Source organism: Gymnoscopelus braueri (genome assembly GCF_963280865.1).
Source record: "Gymnoscopelus braueri genome assembly, chromosome: 4".
Lineage (NCBI taxonomy): Eukaryota > Metazoa > Chordata > Actinopteri > Myctophiformes > Myctophidae > Gymnoscopelus > Gymnoscopelus braueri.
Window position 1 is genome coordinate 10,245,925 of NC_137605.1, and position 26,760 is coordinate 10,272,684.

The window sequence follows — 26,760 nt, forward strand, 5'->3', positions numbered from 1 at the left end:
GTAGATCTGCTCATGCTGTCAGTTCAGTGACTTGTAGATCTGCTCATGTTGTCAGTTCAGTGACTTGCCATGTGGTCGGCCCGTTGTCATGGAAACATGTGGTTGTGGTGGAGGAGGAGTTACTTCCTGTCTATTCGGACAAAAACAGGAAACTGTTGCTAGTCTCTGGTTCACCATAAAGAGTTAAATCTATGTTTTATCAACTGTTTGTCTGTCTGGCTGATTATCTATCTGGCTGGTTGGCTGGCTGATTATCTGACTGGCTGGCTGGCTGATTATCTGACTGGCTGGCTGGCTGGCTGACTGATTATGTGACTGCCTGATTATCTGACTGGCTGATTATCTGACTGGTTGATTATCTGACCAACTGGCTGGCTGGCTGACTGGCTGGCTGGCTGGCTGATTATCTGACTGGCTGGCTGGCTGATTATCTGGCTGGCTTACTGGCTGGCTGGCTGACTGACTGACTGACTGACTGGCTGGCTGGCTGGCTGACTGACTGACTGACTGACTGACTGACTGACTGACTGACTGACTGCTGACTGTGAGATTCAATTCATAGGGGTCTCGCAGGTAGTTTGTGGTATTACCTGTGTAGGCCCTATAAAGAGAAGATGCATTCGCCATCTGTTTTGAATAAGGGGTGTCATGTTTTTGCAATTAATTAAACTTACATAGACTATTTCTGTTATTAAGGCTTTGTGATTTCTATTTAAAATAAAGTATAGTTTTGGACCATGACGGAGGCGCGACGACTCAGCAGACCTTGAGGCCAAGGAGTCGCGCCCGAGCGCCTCCAGGCGCGAGTGCCCGCGACGACCGGCCGATGGTCTGCTAGTCGACTAAGCGCCGTCCGAGTTGACTGGCTGATTGATTGACTGACTGGCTGATTATCTGGCTGGCTGACTGACTGGCTGATGATGTGACTGCCTGATTATCTGACTGGCTTGCCATGTGGTCGGCCCGTTGTCATGGAAACATGTGGTTGTGGTGGAGGAGGAGTTACTTCCTGTCTATTCAGAAACAAACAGGAAACTGATGCTAGTCTCTGATTCACCATAAAGAGTTAAAAACTAGTGTTTTATCGTGACCCATGTGACCCGTTGTGAACTTGTAGATCTGCTATTTTCACTCCTTTTCTGTGACACATGGAGATCAGAGGTTTGTGTCTGACAGCAGCGTTATGCAACTTAGAGCAAGAAGTCTGGTTGAAACAGGTCCTATAGTGCCCCCCTTATGCTGATCACATAGCTGTGGATATACACACACACACACACACACACACACACACACACACACACACACACACACACACACACACACACACACACACACACACACACACACACACACACACACACACACTGGATGGATGTAGGATGGTTTTACGTGTGTGTGTGTGTGTGTGTGTGTGTGTGTGTGTGTGTGTGTGTGTGTGTGTGTGTGTGTGTGTGTGTGTGTGTGTGTGTGTGGTGCACAGTGTGTAGATATTATTGTGTTGTTTAAATAAATGACAGAATGAGTGTTTAATGAAACATCCTGTAGCCTTTAGACCCTTAAAGCCTCAATACACTGTACTTGGTCTGCTCTTTTAGACTGTAGGGTCATTTAACCCTTAAAGCTTCAATACACTGTACACTTCACCAAGGCTCTGTACTTGGTCTGCTCTTTTTATCCCTCTACGTCAAACCTCTTTGCCGTAAAGAGCAGATCTACAAGCTCACAATGCTTGTGAGCTTGTAGATCTGCTCTTTTCTGGCTGAATAGAGATGCTGGGGTTCAAATGGTTAATGTGAAATAATAAAAGGTCCTTTCACACAAAGATATGGTGGACCCCTTTGTAGTGACTCTCTTGCAATGAATGTCAGTGTGATGTTGATGTGTGTCACTGTGTGTGGTGAAGGGGTTAATATGTTTAATCATTACATAAAAATTATTTAATTAATTAATGAGCCTCAGAGACAGTAGAACCTCCCACTCCATTATGAGACAATATATGGAGGGTAAGTTTAGATCATTTGATTCATTTTAATATGTTTGTTAATTACATAATGATCCTTAGAGCTCTATAGTTCTATATAGTTCTATAGTTCTATATAGTTCTATAGATCTATACTGCCCTGCCAAGGTAAAGTGCAGTAACTACGTTTTTGGACACACCGACTTATTTGTGTATCCCAAAGGTCAAATTAGCCTTTGTGATTTTGGGGGATAAACAATTACCTCAAGAACAGATGTACAAGTAGTGTAATATCACTTATATGCCGATATCTCATTTGGCTGACCAGTTGAATCACTTTTAAACCCATTTTTCAGTGATTTTTTTTTCGTAGTTACTGCACTTTACCTTGGCAGGGCAGTATAGTTCTATAGATCTAGAGCTCTATATTTGTATAGTTCTATAGTTCTATAGATCCATACATTGTCCTGTATGTCATGGAGCTTAAAGCTGTAAATGTTCACATTAAAGGATACAAGTGTTGATTTGTTTACTTTATTTTGTTGTGGTTAGCCTAGCCGTTAGCCTAGCCGTTAGCCTAGCTTTGAGGAGGGGAGGAGAACAAAACTAAAACGTGTGGAGTTGCATTGGAGAGAAGCAGATCTACAAGCTCACAACACTTCACCCTGCAACACGTTGTGAGCTTGTAGATCGGCTGTTTTCGGCGCACAAACACGTATGAATCACCTTTCAGACGAGACGAGGAAACTTTGAAGTATTTAAGCTTTGGATGTTTGGAGGCTCTGTTGTTATTGTGCTGGTGTTGACTTATGTTGTGTGGTCGTGTTGAAGTTGTGTAATTGTGTTGATGTTGAGTAGTAGCAGATCTACAAGCTCTCAGTGAGCTTGTAGATTTGTTATATTCCAGGCTCAACACCGTCGTATGAAGGAGCATACATTGCACATGACTGACTGACTATGCGGAGTGGTGTGTGTGTGTGTGTGTGTGTGTGTGTGTGTGTGTGTGTGTGTGTGTGTGTGTGTGTGTGTGTGTGTGTGTGTGTGTGTGTGTGTGTGTGTGTGTGTGTGTGTGTGTGTGTGTGTGTGTGTGTGTGTGTGTGTGTGTGTGTGTGTGTGTGGCTGGCACATGCAGTATTTCCTGTTTTCTGATATATTTCATTGACTGTAACCCTGACAGGTTTAATAAAGATGAGTGAGTGTGTGGAGAGAGAGGAGGAGGGACCTGACAAACATCACATCCACAGACCAGAGTCTCCAACAGTGAAGAGTGACTGGACTAAAGAACCTGGACCTCCACACACACAGTATGTCTCTGTAATGTTTATCTATAGATTAAAAGTTACAGTTTGTGAATGAAGTGGTACAAATCACACTGGCCCTCATTTATCAACACGGTGCAGACCAAATAATGGGCGTACGGCGAGATCACCGCAACTTTCGGCATTTATCAATATATCCTGACGTTGGATTCATCCTACCGCACGCTGAAATCTCACGTCTGGTTGATAGCAGTTTTGACTTTGGCTTCGCCCGTTTATTCCATTGTAGACCTGCGGAGCAGCATTGTCTGACTGTCTGACAGGCATCTGGACACATAATCCACTCCAAAATGTGTATATCTACACTAATAAATAATCGCTGTGAAAATATATCATTTTATAAACTAATTTAAACAAACTGCTTTAACAGTCATTCGGTTAAGCTTGCAGATCTGGCTGTATTGGCTATTTGAAAATAGCAGATCTGCAAGCTCATAACAGGTCGCATCGCGAGGCGTTGTGAGCTTGTAGATTTGCTCTTTTCAAAATATACGAGCGCTTCTGCGAGAGAATTTTCGGGAGTCCCGACCATCTTTTCATGGACAGTGAGGTCTACAAACTTACAGTAGCTTGTCCTATGTTATGGAGTTATGTCATAGAGAGTTATGTAGGCTACACAACCTGGCTGGGTTAAGGATATAAACCCGACGCTCCAATATTAACGTGGCGGCACGGAATCACTGCATTCCGCCCGTGTCTCATGACTGCTTTATTTAGTGTAACTCGAACACGCACTGCTCGGTATGGGTTAAATAAATGGGTATACAAACGTATTCCATTCATGGCGATGTGATTGGTATCATAATATGTCATTCATGTAGGCTACAAGCCTGCCTATGTGACAACACAGTTGGGCGTGTGTGTGTGTGTGTGTGTGTGTGTGTGTGTGTGTGTATGTTTGTGTGTGAGAGAGAGGCGTGTGTGGCGAGGCGAGCGGGGGAAACTCTTTCTTATTGGCTTTTCATGCATTTTTTGGGTCGTATTCTGGTTCGATGTCGTGAAGTCGGGGCGCTTTGTGAATATTAAAGGGCGTGTTATTTAAATGACGCTCGTTTTCAGACGTGAGATTTATCAACGCTCCGACCTGATGTACGCTAGGATCGTCTGTATAGGATCCTTTGATAAATGTGACTTCGGCGTTGGTGTACGGCCGAATATCTGGAAGAATTTAAGCCGTTTTTTACGCTACGTTGATAAATGAGGGCCAATGTGATGTTCAGTGGTGAAGCTGCTCTATACAGACTGACTGTCTGCATGTTATTGTTGCAGCAATGTCCAGGAGTTGAAACCTTTTACTCTGTTATCTTGAACAAACTGACATTTTCACATAACTGTATAAACATTTGTTTGATTCCAGAAGTGTTCACCACAGACCAGAGTCTCCAACACCCAGCTGTGTGTCTATGAAGAGTGACACGTCTAAAGGAAGACTAATTGACTTCATTAATGAACCTGGACCTCCACACACAAAGTATGTTAATCCATTTCAATATACACAACACTATAACATGACACATGTCTTACACAGTGCTAAGTTTTTCAATTGTTTTTTTTTTCTTTTCTGATTCCAGAAGTGTTCACCACAGACCAGAGTCTCCAACACCCAGCTGTGTGTCTATGAAGAGTGACTGGTCTAAAGGACTTCCTCCTACCTTCAGTAATGAACCTGGACCTCCACACACAAAGTATGTGAATCCTCTTATGTAATAGACTTTAGCTGTAGTTTTAAGCAGCACGTCTAAAGGAAGACTAATTGACTTCATTAATGAACCTGGACCTCCACACACAAAGTATGTTAATCCATTACAATATACACAACACTATAACATGACACATGTCTTACACAGTGCTAACTTTTTCAATTGTTTTTTTTTTCTTTTCTGATTCCAGAAGTGTTCACCACAGACCAGAGTCTCCAACACCCAGCTGTGTGTCTATGAAGAGTGACTGGTCTAAAGGACTTCCTCCTACCTTCAGTAATGAACCTGGACCTCCACACACAAAGTATGTGAATCCTCTTATGTAATAGACTTTAGCTGTAGTTTTAAGCAGCATGTTTAACTGATGATCTCACAGAGGAATAACTTCACTATCCACAATGCTGAGCGTAGGATCCGGTAACGTCGACGTATCTGGTTGGTGTATCTGGTTGGTGGAGCTCACATTGCATTAATAAACTGTCTTCTTCAATCACATGCTAATTGAAGTTTTTTTTTCTGATTCCAGAAGTGTTCACCACAGACCAGAGTCTCCAACACCCAGCTGTGTGTCTATGAAGAGTGACTGGTCTAAAGGAAGATTAATTGACTTCAGTAATGAACCTGGACCTCCGCACACAAAGTACGTGAATCCTCCTATACAATATACACAACACTATAACATGACACATGTGTTACACAGTGCTAAGTTTCTGCAAATTACAAAAAAACAAAACAAGACAGATTATTATAATATTGTGCACTCCCTGTCCAATCATTACGTATAGACTGAAAGTAACTATGTGTGCAGATTGTGAATAATAATTCAACCTACAGCCATGACATTGTATTTTATTGTATTTAATGTTTTTACACATGCCTTTCCAAACATTTTCCACTGTGACCCATAAGCTCCACCTATATGCCATTTTGTATTTGATAAAAGAACCACTTAAATCCTGGTATTTTTTAGAACAGTCTGCACAGAACTTTCTACACACTATCTATCAACACATTTCTAAAATCCCATTATGAGAAAAGTCTCTACATCAAAAAAGAAAATAAGAAAGAAAGGAAAAGCATCCATGAGCCAATAAATAGGATGTGGCTTTTCCAAGCTAAGCTCAGCTCTCCTGGAGGCCGATTCTGGAAGTGCAGCTAGGCCCCACTACATGAACGAGCGAAAACGGTTTCCAACAATGGGCTTAACTCAAGAGTTTGCGCACAAGCTTGCGCACAGAGTTAATAAGGGTAATAAATGTAATAATATTAATAATAATAAATATAGCTGCAGGCAGCGATAATACGGGGCCAGTGAATGCAGAGAGAAAAAAGAAAGAAGCAATGATAAGTGATATGCACAATAAGCCATAGAAACATAGAAGACTGAACTTGAGAGAAAGAAAACCTTGCAATTAACAAATGAGCATTTTAAACCCTCACTAACCCTTACCTCAGTAAAACTATGCCTACCCCTAACCTCAAGAAATACTATGCGTAAGCCTAAGAATGCCAAAATCATGATCACCTCAACACATCGTCGGGGACAGGGATCGAACCAGTGACCTCCGGACTCATAGGCTGCCTTTCTTCTCATTGAGCTAGAGATATGATAGCCCTGGTAGTGTCTGTTGATAAATATAAGTCTTTCCGTCCCTGATGGACCAAGCCTCTGTTTTGCTAACTACTCTAGATCACTGGTTCCCTAACCATCTACCGATAGAGAAATGGTACGTCTCCACGGAACAGAAACTAGTGAAAGTAGCCGATCTACAAGCTCACAAAACGTTGCTATCTGAAAAGTTGTGAGATTGTAGATCAGCTGTTTTCACAATGAAGTATGTCATACATTAAAAAAACATACTCTCAAATAAGCATTTCATGTCATCTTTCACAATTGCACATGTATTCATTGATACAGTCATGTTGTTTGCAATGCACTTTAAATGAAGTATGCATGAAGTGAACCGGCGACCTTGCGGTTTCAGGAAAATGCTGTAGAGAGAAGCCATTGGACCAACAGACCTGACCTGTTGAAAAAGGAGCTCACACAGATGACACAGTTTCACGCGAATTGCTCAAAAATCCTGGGTTTAAGTGTTTTTCAAACTGCTCAAAATTGCGGACAATCTAAGGGCGGAGCTTACTAGTTAGGGTTAGGGTTAGGGTATTACATTGTTTCGTTGTTGTTGCAATATCGAGCAGCCGAAACCCAAGGGATTTTACTCACTTATGCTCGACTAATGGGACGTTATAATAACGAATATTGAATAAACCGACTTTTTCAATTGTTTTTTTTTTTTTTATGATTCCAGAAGTATTCACCACAGACCAGAGTCTCCAACAGCCAGCTGTGTGTCTATGAAGAGTGACCGGTCTAAAGGTTATCCTATTAACTTCAGTAATGCACCTGGACCTCCAGACACAAAGTATGTGAATCCTCTTATATGCAATAGACTTTCGCAGAATAATAGCCCAGAGTGGCAGAGATTTTTCATTTATCTTACCTTTTTAAGTAGTCACAGAATATTTATCTTTAGTATGATTGATCCTCTGATGGTTGGTAATCACAGGGGCTTTCACTGAGCTTCCATGGAGAAAAAAAAAATCCACCGCAACTTCCTTTCACTTTCTCACTCTATACAGCTGTCTGGGCCAAAACTGTAGGGGGGGAAAGCAACTAGAGAAACAGCTGACTTTCTGCAGACGCTAACCAGGAAGTAGATGGAGCTAAAAATGTTGTGATCATGTGATCTCTAGATCTATCTGCCACGCAGCCTGAAATGGTGGCTCATAGGAAGCGCAAGGGTGCCATCTAGTGGTAAACACTAAAAACACATGCTAATTGAAGATTATTTTTTTTTCTGATTCCAGAAGTGTTCACCACAGATCAGAGTCTCCAACACCCAGCTGTGTGTCTATGAAGAGTGACTGGTCTAAAGGACAACCTCCTACCTTCAGTAATGAACCTGGACCTCCAGGCACAACGTATGTGAATCCTCTTATACAATATGAACACTATAGCACAATACATCTATTTGTTTAATTGCACAACATACGGTTAACGAGTTGTATAGGCCAAAACGTGAAAGAGCCTGCTATAGCGCCACCATGAGGCAACAGTGTCCGGAATTAGCGGTTCACAGACAGACTCACAGACAGATTCACGTAAGTGAAAACATAATCCCTCCCCTTGGCTACCGTTCTGGCCTGGCGGAGATACTTACTAAAACATAATACATATAGAGTCCAAGAACAGTGTATCTTCCCTGTCCAATGTTCAGCTATAGTTTATAAATTACTATGCTATAGATTATAAATTACTATGTTATAGATTAAAAATTACTATGCTATAGATTATAAATTGCTAGACCATGCTACCATGCTATAAAAAGTGGAGTTAGGAGGTTGTGTTCATCATTGATAAGAGCAGCTGAATGGACCTCCAAGCTCACAATGAGGTTGGAGATCAAAAGGGTGTGGAGCCTGGAGTCAGTAAAACCAGCTAACTCCAACTCCTTTTGGTCCTCGCGTCCTGATGGCTGCAACCCACAACTTGTGTCAGGCCATCCACACTTTGCCTGTTCTTGACATGTTGTATTTATTTACTTTTAATGATTTCAGAAGTCTCAGACCAGAGTCTCCAACACCCAGTTGTGTGTCTATGAAGAGTGACCGGTCTAGAATGAGAGCTCCTGACTTCAGTAATGAACCTGGACCTCCACACACACAGTATGTGAATCCTCCTATACCAGGGGTCTTCAACAGGGGGTCCGGGACCCCTAGGGGGTCCTCAGAGTTACTACAGGGGGTCCCCCAAATCTTTGTGTGATATGATTATTTGTTTTTACATTAACCACTTGAACCCTAGTATCCCTTTTCTGAGGAGAACTTTAGCCAAAAATAGCAGATCTACAAGCTTGTAGATCGGCTATTTTTGGCAAAGAGTTATAGGTGTGTAGAGGGAAAAAAATCACACCCAGTGTGAAGTGGGCGGTGTGGTCACAGTGGTCATCACAGTGATGGAAGAAGTGATGGAAGAAGTGATGGAAGAAACCATAACTTAAAAAAAACACATTTATGTTTTTTTTTTAGTTATGGTCCTATTTATAGGGCTATGCACATGTGTCATGTTTCCCTAGCCAATCACAGTCCTGAATAGACTGTGATTGGCCAATCACGGTGCAGGGTTAGGGGGGTACATTTGTGGCCAATCACAGCGCAGGATTTGGTGTGCAAATATCCAAACCTCACCCAAAAATCACACCCAGTGTGAAGTGGGCGGTGTGGTCATCACAGTGGTCATCACAGTGATGGAAGCTCACTTATAGAGTCAGCGGGGGTGTCCAGGGCCACCCATTGTGGGTGGAAGGGGTGTACAATGGGTGGCCAATCACAGTGCAGCTTAGGGGGGGTACAATGGGTGGCCAATCACAGTGCAGCAAATGTCAATGTCCCAACCTCACATATAGGGGCGGCTACACCGCCCAAAAAGAGCAGCAAAAGTTTATCTGAAACACCATTTTATACAATATAGAGGGGGTCCCCTCTCTCAGCTAGGGGGTCCTTGGCCTGAAAACGTTGAAGACCCCTGTCCTATACAATATACACACTATAACACTTAGCTCCATAAAGAACCTCTCACTCCGCTATACAGCTCCGAGATGAGGTTCTATGTCGTTCTCTTCCAGGATCGGGCGAACGTCCGCCAAGGCTCCGCTGTTTACCCTTTTGTATACATCGTATCCCAAAACTAATGGTAGATTCCAAACCACACAGATGTTTAAGGTTTGGTTCGGAGCATAATATTTTAGGTCCGGAGAGAAACTACCCGTTTAAATCGCTTATTTAGTCAGCCTGTGGCCATGTTTCCCATTCAACCCGGAAAACCCCCCTACGTCCGCTGCCAGTACTGCTCCCGGTTTGGCTACAATGGGAAACATGGCCACAGGCTGACTAAATAAGCGATTTAAACGGGTAGTTTCTCTCCGGACCTAAAATATTATGCTCCGAACCAAACCTTAAACATCTGTGTGGTTTGGAATCTACCATTAGTTTTGGGATACGATGTATACAAAAGGGTAAACAGCGGAGCCTTGGCGGACGTTCGGCCGATCCTGGAAGAGAACGACATAGAACCTCATCTCGGAGCTGTATAGCGGAGTGAGAGGTTCTTTATGGAGCTATATAACACTATGCAATATACACACTATAACACTATACAATATACACACTATAACACTATACAATATACACACTATAACACTATACAATATACACACTATAGCACTATACAATATACACACTATAACACTATACAATATACACACTATAACACTATACAATATACACACTATAACACTATACAATATACACTACACTATAACACTATACAATATACACACTATAACACTATACAATATACACACTATAACACTATACAATATACACACTATAACACTATACACACTATAACACTATGCAATATACACACTATAATACTATACAATATACACACTATAACACTATACAATATACACACTATACACTATACATACTATAGTATACTCTTTAGTTATAAGTCAGCCTTTCCTAGAGATTCAACCAGATTAGAAGACCAAATATTCTCAGATAGACCCACGGAAGAATAGACACATATATTCTCAAGTGGTCTAGAAGAATAGACACATATATTCTCAAGTGGTCTAGAAGAATAGACACGTATATTCTCAAGTGGTCTAGAAGAATAGACACATATATTCTCAAGTGGTCTAGAAGAATAGACACATTATATTCTCAAGTGGTCTAGAGGAATAGACACATATATTCTCAAGCTGTTGTTGTTGGAATCAGAAGAATAACCCTATTGAATAGACAACAGAGTCACAGCAGGTCCTATTGAATAGAATATAACTCCTATAACATTACATAGGCAAATAGAGACCGCCCTCCCAGGCACTTTTGAGATTGAGCCTTAAACCCTCACATCTGTATTAAAAGAAACATAGGGCTACCTCGACCTTCCACCGTAGGTTAAAGAGTGCACTCTGGCCCTCCGGAGCAACACAACTCAGTTCAACTTCTACTTGCCTTCTTCCAAAGATCTCGGTCATCATTACCGAGACTATAAAGTGACACGCTCGCCCCTATCAGCGTCCTGAGTGATAACTAATAACAATATATTATCGTAAGGAATGATACCTTGTGCATCACAATATCCTTCGCTCTGTCCGTGCCTTTTCTGTCTGCCAGCCTGCCTGCCTGCCTGTCTTTCTGTCTGTGTGTCTGACTGTGAAACTAATCTTGAGAACTACTACCGCCAAATGTCTCTTGCAAACTATGCTCTCATAATTTCCAAGTCAGCCATTGCGTTTTGACCTATACGTCTTGAACTATAGATCAAAGACTCAACATGTGTTTTAACTGGATTCGCATCGTCTTAAAAAAAAGACAAACAGATTTTGTCAAAAACTGTATCAAAGATTCATGGTATTCCATACCGGTTGGCTGTAACTATCTCTGGCAGGTCTGGTGGCGGGGATTATATTTATATCCCTTGAGTCCTGATGGTTACAACCCAAAACGGTGCCATTTCTTGACATGTTGTATTTATTTGCATTTAATGATTTCAGAAGACCAGAGTCTCCAGCACCCAGTTGTGTGTCTTTGAAGAGTGACCGGTCTAGAATGAGAGCTCCTGACTTCAGCAATGAACCTGGACCTCCACACACACAGTATGTGAATCCTCCTATACAATATACACACTATAACACTATACAATATACACTCTATAACACTATAACACTATCCATCCACAACACTATAACACAACAAAGTGATCTCATGCTAAGTTGCACGTGCAACGTTCTTAAAACCAAGACAAAAATAAACCAAGGCTAAATATTGGAGGCCAAACAGTTATTAGCTATCTATTGTTATCTCTGCCAGGCTGAAGGCCGAGCCGAGATTTATTTGTTTTCCTCCCGCCTCTCTGTCCGTGGCTTGTTTGTATGTCTGTCTGTCTGTCTGTCTGATCGTCCGTCTGTCTGTCTGTCTGTCTGTCTGACTGACTGTGAAACTAATCTTGTGAACTACTACTGTCAAATGTCTCGTGCATACTGCCAGTAGTTAATGGTATAAGTAAAAGTAATAAGGTAAAAGTATACCCTCGCATAATTTCCAAGTCAGCCATATGGTGGCGCTATACCAGCCCACTTTGCATTTTGACCTATACGTCTTGAACTATAGATCAAAGACTCAAAAATGTGTTTTCCTTGGATTAGCATTTCCTAACTTTTCCTATTCCTCCTACAGATTTTGTCAAAAACTGAATCAAAGATAGATGGTATTCCATACCAATTGACTGTAACTATCTCTGGAAGGTCTGGAGGCGGGGATTATATTTACATGATTGATTGATTGATTGAATATTTCATTAGGCAGAAATGTAAAAACAGCACAAGTACAGTTAAACACTTTGCCTAAAAGGTCCGTCCAAAAAAGTCCTTGCTGTCTTGTTTCCATTGAGGTCCTCTTGTATTCAAATCGTAAACATATAAGTAGCACACTATATTTACAGAGTCAGAAAAACAATGGCGGCGGGGGGGTCAAAGGAAGAGAGGGGGTGGTCGTCTGTGTAAGGGAGAAGAGGTAATACCTCCCCTTTTGGCCTCCTGAAAGGTGAATTTTCAGGGCTGTTTTAAAGGTAGCCAGTGATCTAAATTTTTTGAGGGATGGGGTCAGACTATTCCACACCTGGGTGGAAGTGCTGTAGAAGGAGAATTTACCCATGTTTGTTTTATGGGTGGGTGGTACCAGATCGTTGTTTACTCTCCCTCTAGTGTTGTGACCGTGGGTGGTAACTTTTTGGAGGTATTTAGTCAGATATGCGGGTTTTGCGGGCATTGAGGGCAAATTTGCAGTGACAATTTTGAACACAGTCCCATTTTTAGTTGTTTAACCTTGTCTTCTACCCTGAGCCATCCTAGGCTAGCAAAGTGTGTGGGAAAAAGGTGGGTCAAGGGCCCCAGGCAGAGAAGTAGTCGAATCAGTTTGTTTTGGGAGATTTGAAGCTTAGTCTTTAGTGACATTGAGATGTTGGAGTACCAGGAGGTGCATCCCTTGAGTCCTGATGGTTGCAACCCACAATTTTGCCATTTCTTGACATGTTCTATTTATTTACATTAAATGATTTCAGAAGTCTCAGACCAGAGTCTCCAACACCCAGTTGTGTGTCTATGAAGAGTGACCGGTCTAGAATGAGAGCTCCTGACTTCAGTAATGAACCTGGACCTCCAGACTCACAGTATGTGATTCCTCCTATACAATATACACACTATAACACTATACAATACACACACTATAACACTATACAATATACACACTATAACACTATACAATATACACACTATAACACTATACAATATACACACTATAACACTATACAATATACACACTATAACACTATACAATATACACACTATAACACTATACAATATACACACAACACTATAACAACAAAGTGATCTCATGCTAAGGTCCATGTGCAAAGTTCGTAAAACCAAGGCCATGCCAGAGATTATGTCCCCCACCCTACTTATTACTCCTTTAAAAAGTATTAATATTTTATGACTTATTACTTGCTTAAGAGTAATCTATTATATTACATATATTACGTATTACTTTTACAGTTTTTCGGCATATTCCATATATATCAAGCAATAATCATCCTTTACAGAAACAGTTAAAATTCACCCAATCAGCAGTAGGCTACTAAACACATTGAGGCCTCTCAAAACTGCCGTTACACATGCTTCAAATAATTCCATTAAAAAAAAATGTGATTCAATATTGTATTAACCATGTGCAAAAAGTACAGTAGTATGATTATATAATGATGGTAAAAGGATAACACAAAAAGCCCTGAGGGTTTGTTTCCATTGTGGTCCTGTGTATTCAATTCATCATGACATTTAAAGACATACAATAACATACAAGAAATCCTCAACACTAGGAGCAATACAAGTATAGGGGGTCCAGACAATTCTAGTGTGCGGCTAGAAGACTCTTGTATGGCGGTTTTGAAGGAGGGTAGGGTGTCACACCTTTGATGGCTGTTTGTAGGGCATTCCACATTTTGGTGGCATAACAGTAGAACTCACATCACAGTCTCTCACATTATTGAAGTAGATAGAGACAGGTACATGGGCACTGGTCCCTTGAGTATCTTGGAGACCATTACAAGTTGCTGTACTCTGAGCCATCCCACCCCTAGCATCATGAGCAGGGGTTAGGTGAGTCCTAGGTGTGAGGTCTAGTATCACCCTAGCATCATGAACAGGGGTTAGGTGAGTTTTAGGTGTGAGGTCTAGTATCACCCTAGCATCATGAACAGGGGTTAGGTGAGTTTTAGGTGTGAGGTCTAGTATCACTAGCATCATGAACAGGGGTTAGGTGAGTTTTAGGTGTGAGGTCTAGTATCACTAGCATCATGAACAGGGGTTAGGTGAGTGCTAGGTGTGAGGTCTAGTATCACCCTAGCATCATGAACAGGGGTTAGGTGAGTCCTAGGTGTGAGTTCTAGTATCACCCTAGCATCATGAACAGGGGTTAGGTGAGTCCTAGGTGTGAGTTCTAGTATCACCCTAGCATCATGAACAGGGGTTAGGTGAGTTTTTGGTGTGAGGTTTAGTCAGGGACGTGCTGGCCACTGGGACATTCGGGAAAATTCCAGAAAGGCCGCGCCATTTACGGGCCGCCAAACGGCCGGTGGGCCACCTAAAAAAAAAAGGGAGGCCTAAAAAGAATGGATTCAGTTGTGCCAAGGGCCAGGTGTAATGATAGATGTCAATTGAATACATTGCGGTTGAAAGCTATTTGTTGCACAAAGTTTACAACAGACTGAAATGTTTGTGTCTTTGACTGAGACAAATTCAAAATAATTACAATACTTTAAAGTGTTGAAAGTATGCCTATAGTATGTGTGTACTTTGCATGGCAGTGTCAAACTACCCGATACTCGGGAAAGTAATTCTATCACAGTAAAATATTACTAAGTAACATGTACTGCCCAACACTGCTGGTGAATAATGTAATGACGGTTTGATGTTCTATTTTACTGAATAATGTATTGATAGTTTCATAAGAACACATGTTGACTATGTACAACTATTTCCTACAGTGATATAAGAACATATAAGAACACATGTTGACTATGTACAACTGGGCTGTGTGTTTGTATCATGTAGGCCAGGTGATGTCTATATCTATATATTGTATATTTTGAAAAACATAGCAAAAAGAGCAGATCTACAAGCTCACAACACATGGCATTGCAACACTTCATGAGCTTGTACACAATATCGGCGTTATTCCTTGTAAAGTAGGTCTTAAGTGGTTAAATACCGTTCATAATATAAGTTAATATATTACAATATCTATTATCTAAATATATTGTCTTCATCTCCACAGAGAGAGATCCAGAACCACACCTCTAAAGACATCCAGTGAACAAAGTAAGACTGGACATATGTTACACTAATTAACATTTCATATCAATTACTGAAATGCTTAAATAGCATAAGATATCATCAGACTAAATGTCCAAACTGATGCTAAACATATACATTAGCCTAATTTAGCCAATGTTATTTATTTTGCCCGTTTTCTTTCTTTCTATTTGTTTTTGTATTTATTTTAAACTGGAGGGCATTTAAGACATATTTTAATGATATGGTATATTAGATGTAAAGTTATAAATTAGCCTGAATGTTCAACATGTATTAATTATCTTCTCATAGCAGATGTCAGTCTGCAGGAGGATTTAAAGGATTATAAGATCAGTTTGAACAGGCTTGATCGTGTGACATACGTCACTGAAGTGCCCTCCCTCACCAGCATCTACACAGAGCTCTACATCACAGTGGGAGAGAGTGAAGGGGTTAATAACCAACATGAGGTCTGGCAGCTTGAGACAGCTTCCAAGGTGAAGACCCTCCATGATGAACCAATCAAGTGCTGTGACATATTTAAGCCCCTCCTCCTTGGCAGAGACAAACCCAACAGAAGAGTTCTGACCAAGGGCATCGCTGGCATTGGAAAAACATTCTCTGTGCGTAAGTTCACTCTGGACTGGGCAAAGGGTTTGAAAAATCAAGACGTCATTCTCCTGATTCCCTTTTCGTTCCGGGAGCTGAACTTGGTCAAAGATAAGCAGTACAGTCTTCTCAACCTGATCCATGCTTTCCACCCAACATTAAAGAAGGTCACAGCAGAGCAGCTCGCTGTCTGGAAAGTTGGCTTCATCTTTGATGGTCTGGATGAAAGCAGGTTTTCAATGAATTTCCACAACAATGACATTGTTTCTGATGTCACAGTGACATCATCAGTGGACATCCTGTTGACAAACCTCATCAAGGGGAATCTTCTCCCCTCAGCTCTCCTCTGGATAACTACCAGACCTGCCGCAGCCAATCAGATCCCTCCTGCATGTGTTGACATGGTGACAGAAGTACGAGGGTTCACAGACCCCCAGAAGGAGGAGTTCTTCAGGAAGAGATTCAGTGATGAGAAGCTGGCCAGCACAATCATCTCACACATGAAGACATCAAGGAGCATCCACATCATGTGTCACATCCCAGTCTTCTGTTGGATAACTGCTACCGTTCTGGAGGACATGGTGAAGACAGACGAGACAGGACAACTGCCTAAGAACCTGACTGCGATGTACAGCCACTTCCTGTTGATCCAGACAAAGAGGAAGAAACTGAAGTATGATGAGACACATCCTATGAAGGCGAAGATGATGAACATGAAGACCTGGTTGAAGAACAAGTCACAAAGACTGCTGGGAGTTAGTGGAGCAACTAGCAATCTTCCAATGTCCAACACTGACAGGGAAGTTCTTCTGAAACTGGGCAGGCTGGCGTTTGAACATCTGGAGAAAGGTAACATCATGTTCTACCAAGAAGACGTGGAAGAGTGTGGTCTTGATGTGAAAGACGCCTCGCTGTACTCAGGAGTGTGCACAGAGATCTTCAAAGAAGAGACTGTGCAATCTCAGAGAAAAGTCTACAGCTTTGTTCATCTGAGCATCCAGGAGTTTCTGGCTGCAGTTTACCTGTTCCACTGTTACACACAGAAGAACATGAAGGTACTGAAGACATTCCTGGGAGTTGATGTCAGTTCTTTGGATTACTTCCTGCAGAGAGCCATGGAAAAAGCCCTGAAGAGTAAGAATGGCCACCTGGACCTCTTTGTCCGCTTCCTTCATGGCCTCTCACTGGAGTCCAACCAGAGTCTGTTAGGAGGCCTGCTGGGTCAGACAGAGAACAGTCCAGAGAGCATCCAGAGAGCCATCGACAACCTGAAGGAGATGAAGCATGATGATGTATCTCTCTCTCCTGACAGATGTATCAACATGTTCCATTGTTTGATGGAGATGAATGACCACTCACTGCATCAGGAGATCCAACAGTACCTGGAGTCAGGGGACAGATCAAAGACAGAACTGTCTGAGTCCCAGTGTTCAGCTCTGGCCTTCATGCTGCTGATGTCAGAGGAGGTTCTGGATGAATTGGACCTGTCAAAATACAGCACAACATTATGGGGGAAATCCAGACTGGTCCCAGCTGTGAGGAACAGCAGAAAGGCTCGGTTAGTAGTCATTTGAATAGAAAACCTATTAGAAGAGAATCAATCTACCATCACACCTAACACTATAAGTAGAAGTGATGGTTAACGTAAAATATCAGATAATAATGAAGTCTCAAATAGTGACTGGTGGTATTGTGTGTAAGTGCAATAAAGGCTAGTCCTATTAAAAGGATCCCTGGCTAATAAGCCATCCATACATTTTAATTGCCCTCTATAACTAACCTTAAAAATTATCTTCAATATTCTCATCCCAACACGTTCTTTGCTTGTAGGTCTGCTCTGGTTGGGAAGTAATAGTACCATTGTACTTCAGAGTATAAGTTAGACGTTGAAGCTAAATAATGCTTAATTTATAAGACGGGGTCCCTTGCTGAAAATAACTATAAAGCAAATGACATGTCGCGATGTGACACATTGTCTGCTTGTAAATCTGTTCTTGTCGGCAAACTTCACCATCAGAGTATAAATCTGGCTTCATTCATTTGAGACAAAACATATTAACAACATTTCTACACATATTTTGTCTATTTTCACCAGACGAATCTGTGCATGTCTAAATTCAGAAAGTAGGCCTAAACGCAAACATACGTACACATACACTGCGTGCGCGCACACACACACACACACACACACACACACACACACACACACACACACACACACACACACACGCACACACACACACACATTCACAAACTGCGCATTTTAGCGTGCTCTTAAACTCGACGTTGACAACTTCCAAATATCCAAAATTAATCCAAACTACTACCGATTTCACATTTTATATAACTTGAATGTGTAATAGAACTCACACACACGCACATACAAAAGTTTACGCAAAGTTGAAGCGTAGTCCGAGGAACGGCCGACATTATCCTAAAACGTTTCAGAGAGTTACTGCCCGCCCACTTAGTCTATACGTCTTGACGTAGGCTGACGTCAGAAACACTCATGTTGATGGCAAGGAGATTTAAGTAAACATCAATAAAAGGTTGGGAGATCTGTTTAATTAATCCACACAAATTGTTAGGAAACATCAAAGGCCAAGTGACCTTGCCCCTAAAATGACAAAACGGACCATACCACCTGAGAAATGGACCATCCCATTAATAATAATAATAATAATAATAAACTTTATTTGTATAGCACCTTTCATGACATGAAATGCAGCTCAAAGTGCTTTACAGAGCAAGAATACAATTACAGTTAGAACCAATTTAACAATAAAGCAAACAAAAATAAAATAAAATAAAATAAAAGCAAAGGCATAAAACAACATTAAAATAGGGAATACAGTGAGGAATTAAAAATCAACCAAAGAATCAGCTAAAAGCAAGAGTGAAGTAATAGGTCTTGAGCTGTGCTTTAAAGCTATCGACAGAGGCTGCCTGTCTTAAGTGTAATGGGAGTTTATTCCACACTGTCGGTCCGTAAAAGCAGAATGCTGCTTCACTGTATTTTTTATATGTCATTGTAGGCACCTCGAGCAGGTCAGCACTTGAAGACCTGAGGGCCCGGTTTGGAACATATCTCTCTAGGCAGTCAGAGAGGTACGAAGGTGCCAGACCATTTAGAGCTTTATAAACTATTAAAATAATTTTAAAATCAATCCTAAAAACAACCGGGAGCCAGTGTAGTGAAGCAAGAACTGGAGTGATATGTTCTCTCATCCTGGTTTTAGTTAAAATTCTGGCTGCCGCATTTTGAACAAGTTGTAATCTGTCAGTTGTTTTCTTTGGCAGGCCAGAGTAGAGTGCGTTGCAGTAATCAAGCCGAGAGAAAACAAAAGCGTGGATCAGCGTTTTTGCATCGTCTAACGACAGATAGTCTCTAATCCGCGCAATATTTCTAAGATGAAAGAAAGCAATCTTGGTGACATGATTAATGTGTGTATTGAAATTCAATTCAGAATCGATAATCACCCCCAGGTTCTTTACTGTGGTGTTACTTTCTACAGCCAGGTTACCAAGTCTACTTGTTATTGATTCTCTCTGCTCACTGGAGCCAATTATGAGAACTTCTGTTTTATCCTCATTTAGCTTAAGAAAGTTCTCACTCATCCAGCATTTTATACTGGACAGACAGGTCAACAATGGGTCTAGAGCGCAGGGGTCGTCTGGAGCTACTGAAAGATACAGCTGGGTATCATCAGCATAGAAATGGAAGTTCACTCCGTGATCGGCGATGAGTTCTCCCAGCGGTAGTATATACAGGGAGAACAATAAGGGACCCAGAATTGAGCCCTGTGGAATACCAGAACAGATGTTGTGTTTGTCTGAGTCAAAGTTAGCTAGACTGACAAAATAGCTTCTGCCTGTTAGGTAAGAGTGAAACCAAGACAAGGCTGTGCCTGACAAACCAATCCAGTACTCCAAACGTTGTAGTAGAATTGTGAAGGGGTGGTGAAGGGGTGTACAGAGGATGGCCCTATAAACAATTAATTTAATTTAGTTTAGTTTATTTGAAAAGTAATAACATTACAGTTATAACCACCAGAGGAGGAGACACAATGTCCAGGACTTATTTCCATTCTAGTCCTTTTACACTTAACAACATGTCCGATCACAGGGTGACAGTCATGTACAATATATAAATAATACTATTGTTAACAATGAATATATTATATTTATCACATGAACCATACATTGCACATGAGGCCTAAGTCAAATTCAGTTCAATTAAATATATTTCCTGAATTATACTGGAACCTTTTCCAGTAACCAGAGCTGTGTTAGATGCTTAAAAGTCCTCAAATTACAGTTTCAAGGCTGTTCCATTGGGTTGCTCCTATGCACTTAAAATAACCATTTTCCACTAGACCTTTACGTTTGAAGAGGTACACATTAACAATACTCACTGTAGTATAAAAACTATGAGTGTTCCTGACCTGAGTACAAAAGTACCCCCCCCCCCAAATAAATAAATACATAATAATAATAATAATAATAATAATAATAATAATAATAACTAATAATAACAATAATGAAAGATGAATTGAAGAAAAGGGAGGTTGACAGCTAAACTCTAAAACAATCTGTTAATAAACTCTAAAACAATCTGTTAATAAACTCTAAAACAATCTGTTAATAAACTCTAAAACGATACTCCAAAGCCTCTCAGTACTGTGAGCAGTGTTTACCTTTCCAAAATATAACCATAGAAGAAGAAGACAACTAGAAAGCTGCTATATCGGGACATTGCAAGTGTGGTTGTCCCGACGCAGGCCGTGGGTTGTGACCATCAGGACCCAGGAATCCTCTGGGATAAATAGTGTTGGAGGACGTGAAACATGATATTCATATATAATAGATAAATAGTGTTGGAGGACATGCAACATGATATTCATATATAATAGGTAAATAGTGTTGGAGGACATGCAACATGATATTCATATATAATAGATAAATAGTGTTGGAAGACATGCAACATGATATTCATATATAATAGATAAATAGTGTTGGAGGACATACAACATGATATTCATATATAATAGATAAATAGTGTTGGAGGACATGCAACATGATATTCATATATAATAGATAAATAGTGTTGGAGGACATGCAACATGATATTCATATATAGATAAATAGTGTTGGAGGACATGCAACATGATATTCATATATAGATAAATAGTGTTGGAGGACATGCAACATGATATTCAAATGTGGTGTTTATCAGATCTTGTGTTCCTGATAAATGGCGTTTTGTTTTTTAAGAAATAGGCCCCTCCCACTAGTTTTACAAGCCAATCACATTGTCACATCACTCCTGAGATCATGTTTAATTAATCTGGAGGGGATTGCTCAACCAAAGCATCATGTTTTGGATGGATAGATGGATGGATGGATGGATGGATGGATAGATGGATAGATAGATAGATAGCTTTATTGATCTCGCGGGGGAAAATCTGTGGCCCAAACATGTTTTTGCAACAAACGGTTACATTTTGAGGAACCCCTGGTCTAAGTGGAAATGCTTTTGGCTCTGTGTTGAGTACACATCCCTCAACGTGTGATTCAACGTGTTGACGTTTTGTTCGTGTTTCTTGGCATGTTTTTGTAAATAGGCCCCTCCCACTAACTTTGAAGGCCAATTATGGGCGAACGGTATGGACTGTAAACATTCTGTATGATGCGTTTTTAGTCTCATGGGTCCAGAGATCATGTGTACCAATTTGTGTGAGATTTGGACACAATCTGTAGGAGAAGAAGCAAAAAGTTAAAATATTTAATGAAATTACTAAATTAGTTCATAGATCCATGTGCATTACACACTGTAGTATACAGATTATGTCTTTCACTTCTATGTTTTCTGGTTCCCTTTGCTTATGACCTGTTAATATCTGGTTAACTAGATAGACATTTTCTTAGTTAATTTTCTTGAACATGAACTTGATCCAATATGTGTTGATAATCTCTGATTTTACGTATTCTACATTTTCAGATTTGTTGGCTGTTACCTCGAAAAGCCAGATTATGAGATTGTGGCTTCAGCTCTCAGCTCTAATCCTTCACATCTGAGAGAATTGGACCTCAGCTATAATGACATGATGGATGATTCATTCATGGAGCTCATCTCTGCTGGATTGAAGAGTCCACATTGTAAACTGGAGATACTACGGTCAGATTAATTAACCAGCATTCTTTTGATTAGTTTTGTTTTATTATTTATTGTTTGAATATAATAAGAAGAGTGAATAAACTTTACATAATGGTATCCCACACTGAGTAAAATCATGATACGGTTCGAGTTTGGCCCGAGTTTGTGTTGGCTAGTCCACACTCTCAAAATGATACGGTACAGTAACTAGAATATGTGATCCATCATGGCTGCTATAGAGAATTATTAGGTCTTATCAGGTGTATGTATACCAGGCCTGTCTGTCTGTCTGTCTGTCGATCTGATGTGAACTTGCTGCTGCCTGTCAGTTAGCTGCCTGTTGGAGGATTAAGATGATTTAGTTGACATTATTCCTTTCTGCTCTTGGGTCTTTGCTCCAAAACTCTGATAGTTAATCCAGATATGTATCTGTAATTACAGACTTGCTGGCTGTAACATCACACAGACAGGATTTGACGTTCTGGCCTCAGTTCTCAGCTCTAATCTTTCCCATTTGAGAGAATTGGATCTCAGTTTCATCAGCCTGCAGAAATCACAACTGGACCAGCTCTCTGCTGCACTGAAGAGTCCACATTGTAGACTGCAGATCCTGAGGTAAATAATGTGTTTTCTCTCTGTGTGGATCTCTACTTGAACATCAACAGCAGTTTGTTAAATATGTATTTCTGTGCAGGTTGTCAGGCTGTGGGGTCACAGAGGAAGGCTGTTCTTCTCTGGCTTCAGCTCTGACCTTCAACCCCTCCCATCTGAACCAGCTGGACTTGAACTTCAGCCACATAGGAGACTCTGGTCTGAAGAAGCTCTCAGCTGCACTGGAGACTCTCAAGTGAGTAGACTTGGACTGTGTCCATGTTGGTTAGTGCAGTGTTTCCCTTACAATGTTTAACTGGCTGACCCAGCCAACCAATGTGCAGGTGGGAGGGGGTGCTTCACCCATAAAGTCCAATGTGCAAGTCCACCACAACAATCCTCATCCTTCCATCCCTTCTTTATATGTGACCCCACAGGATTATGAATGTATGCATGTATGTAAAATAATGATTGGCAATCGCGGCAATATCCATGTTCTATACTAGCCTGGTAAACCCTCCCTCCGGAAATCTCATTTGTAATTTATTTCAGGAGTGAGTCTGGCATGATGGCCCATTCTGCAATTTTGGGTGTGGGCTGGAGTTGGGCGGGAGTAATACCGTTGACTGACAACCCCTTCATCCAATCAGCAGTGTCCCACTTCAGCCAGTGCATTTTTACCAGCTCCAGACAAATGTGACGCAACAGGACTTTTGAGACGGCCATGCCCAAAATAGGTTGCCTTATTCGGATACATGCGTGTCACTGCCCGCCCCTGCCGGTTCTCTAAATGTTTATTTTTAAATAGGCTCTGTCGTGATTAATTGACCACATATATGAAGTTAAACAACTAAATTCTATCCAAATGATATCTTCAAAGTAAATTCCGTGGGTCAAAAAAGAAGTTTGAGAGTGTTTTAAAACCGAAAGTAAAAAGTTTAACTGCCCACAGAAACAATGGCGGCTCGTTCCATTTTTGTCGGCTGCACTCGGTCCCATTCGGGCTCACTCGAACTCGCCGCCTGATTGGCCAACTGTTGCTGTCAATCACAGAACGATGAGCGACAACGCTGATAGGCTCGTCCATTTGGTGAACGGGCTAGAAACGCCCAGACAAGCCTTCAGGCCAGACTCCTTCCTGAAATCAAATGGAAATGAGATTTTCAGGAGGGAGGGGCTTTACCAGGCTAGTTCTATACCATACCATAATGCATTGAGGTGGACTGTTTTGTGTAAATAATCTGTCCCACTCAAAACCCACTCTGTCATACAGGATGCAGTGATGAGTCATCATGTTCACCAGAGCAGAATGATAAACAGCATCTAAAAGCTTTAGGATAGAAGGAACAGTGTTCTTATAAATGACATCTCCATAGTCTAACACACAGAGAAAGACTGTTTAAACTAGAAGAATGTGCTCCTCAGAGCACAGGTCTCCACCAGGGCAGGTAGCTTATTGTGGGCCAGCAATGTTTCACATCATTTAACGCTGTGTTCATGATTTCAGGCATTTTGTTCAAAATGCACTCCTTTAGAAACTTTTAAAAACTTTAGAAGCCAATCAGGATGGAATATGAAAAATCAAACAGATCTGTCTTGGATCACATGACTATAGAGGTAATGTGTTTGGACAAAATTTGTAGGAATAATATTTAAAAAAAGTGTTTTGCATAAATCTACCACCTGGCAGTAGCCAGGAGACCGTAGCCTCCATGGACTATGTGCGCACAGTTTCATGTCGACCGGTCCAACAGTGCCGGAGATTAGCTGCTCACAGACAGACCTACACACACACTGACGGACACACAGACGGACAGGGGCGGAGACTATAACCCTTTATCTGTATATAAATACTGTATTAACTATTTCACGGCCAGACTTATTTCTGGCTGTGTGCAGCCACTGACAGAGATTTTTCGATCGTCTTACCTTTTCAAGTATTCACAGAATATTTATCTCCAGTATGATCTATCCCCTGATGGTTGGTAATCACAGGAGGGCCTTTGGGGGAAAAAGTCGTAAAAGTCGTCCTTGGCAGTGAATGAGTTAAATACTTAAGTATTCAAAAGTAAACATTTTAACATGATAAAGAAATGCAAAGATTTTTCAGAAATGTTAAAAAATATAGCATGAAAATAGCAGATCTACAAGTTCACAACGGACCACTATGCAATGTGTTGTGAGTTTGTAGATCTGCTATTTTCATTTTACCTCGAGACAGAAACTATAATTACATCCTCTTCATATCAGATCTCTTTGAAAAAATTAATCACACTTATAGATATTAAAAGTATATTAGTATTATTAGTATTATTAGTACTATTAGTATTATTAGTATTATTAGTATTATTAGTAGTATTAGTAGTATTAGATATATTAGTCATTTAGATCATTTCATCATTCTATGGTAGGAGAATGAAAATACACTTTATAAATGTAAAATCTAAACACATGTCTAAACCCTCTCCTCCAAGCCGGGCCGGACGGGCTGCCTGGTCAACATAATGTTAGGAGAAACACTGTGGTGTACATAATAATAATAATAAAACTAACAATACTAATACTAATACTAATACTTACTAATACTAATACTAACAATAACAATACTAATAATAATGTCAGGTAGTGGAGACGTTGTGTTAGACAATTAGACATTGATTCAATCAATCAGTCAAGCTTTATTTATAAAGCACAATTCACACAACCAGTGCAGTTCAATGTGCTTCACAGGAAAAATAAAGTTAAAGACTTAAAATACATTTTAAAAAGAAAATACTTTAAAAGAACAAGTAAAACAGAAGAGAAATGCAGCAATCTAAGTAAAAGCAATGCTAAAAGGATGTGTTATATATAAGATTTATTATAAAAATGTCCACAGATTCAGAGACCCTCAGATCCCCGGCAGGCTGTTCCAAAGCGTGGGACCATAATAGCTAAAAGCTGCTCCTCCATACTTTTTAGTTTTAGTCTGTAGAATGTGTAGGAGACCAGCGCTAGAGGATCTAAGGGCCCTGCCGGGCACGTACTGAGGAAGCATTGCTGACAAGTAGGAAGGTGCATTCCCATTAAATGACTTCAAAAACACTAAAAGGATCTTAAAATCTATTCTAAAACTGACAGGCAGCCAATGCAGGGACTTTAAAATAGGTGTAATGTGTGTCTGTGTTTGGTCTTTGTCAACACACGAGCTGCTGCGTTCTGGACAAGTTGTAACTGACCTATAGTTTATTATGTAAGACCAGACAGGAGAGCATTACAGTAATCAAGCCTGCTAGTGATAAAACACTATTCATTGTTGTTCTACTTCCTACAGTGTGAATAATGGAGGAGAACACTGGACACGCCTTAAGAGATGTGAGTATCTGTCTGTCTGTCTGTCTGTCTGTCTGTCTGTCTGTCTGTCTCATTAACATGTTATACATTGTTTTATACTCCGTTGGCCCCTCCCTCCCTGTAGTCAACTAACTAAGTACATTTACTCAAGTACTGTACTTGAGTACAATTTTTTTTTTTTTTACTTCACTGGAGTATTTCCAATTTTCAGTACTTTTACTTCTACTCCACTACATCTCAGAGGCAAATATTGTACTTTTACTCCACTACAATTATTTGAAACCTTTAGTTACTAGTTACTTTGTAGATGCAGATTATTATTACAAAACATACATTAACCACTTCAGCCCTATATATACATTTTGGCCATTTGAAAATAGTCGATCCACAAGCTCACAGTGCATTGTGATGCGACTCATTGTGAGCTTGTAGATCTGCTATTTTCAAAAAAATATATATACATTTCATACATTTGAAAACTTGTGAAATTGGGCATTCTGCATGATGAGTACTTTTACTTTTGGTACTTTAAGTACATTTTGATATCAATACTTTTGTACTTTTACTCAAGTCAATTTTAAATTCCGGACTTTTACTTGTAACAGGT

The 26,760-nt window shown here is 40.5% G+C and overlaps 1 protein-coding gene across 1 annotated transcript in view; it reads left to right on the top strand.

Annotated features, from left to right (window-relative positions):
- The first annotated feature begins 3,143 nt into the window (after positions 1–3,143).
- Positions 3,144–26,760, top strand: part of LOC308083415 (uncharacterized protein) — a 28,484-nt gene continuing 4,867 nt past the window's right edge. Inside the window, exons 1-16 of the mRNA XM_080425731.1 lie at positions 3,144–3,264; positions 4,637–4,750; positions 4,851–4,964; positions 5,170–5,283; positions 5,506–5,619; positions 7,292–7,405; positions 7,851–7,964; positions 8,601–8,708; positions 11,609–11,710; positions 13,174–13,281; positions 15,447–15,490; positions 15,776–17,630; positions 22,074–22,250; positions 22,671–22,825; positions 22,932–23,076; positions 26,134–26,174. Of these exons, the coding sequence (XP_080281857.1) occupies positions 3,149–3,264; positions 4,637–4,750; positions 4,851–4,964; positions 5,170–5,283; positions 5,506–5,619; positions 7,292–7,405; positions 7,851–7,964; positions 8,601–8,708; positions 11,609–11,710; positions 13,174–13,281; positions 15,447–15,490; positions 15,776–17,630; positions 22,074–22,250; positions 22,671–22,825; positions 22,932–23,076; positions 26,134–26,174 (3,535 nt within the window). The 5' untranslated portion in view covers positions 3,144–3,148. The remainder of the gene's footprint in view (positions 3,265–4,636; positions 4,751–4,850; positions 4,965–5,169; positions 5,284–5,505; positions 5,620–7,291; positions 7,406–7,850; positions 7,965–8,600; positions 8,709–11,608; positions 11,711–13,173; positions 13,282–15,446; positions 15,491–15,775; positions 17,631–22,073; positions 22,251–22,670; positions 22,826–22,931; positions 23,077–26,133; positions 26,175–26,760) is intronic.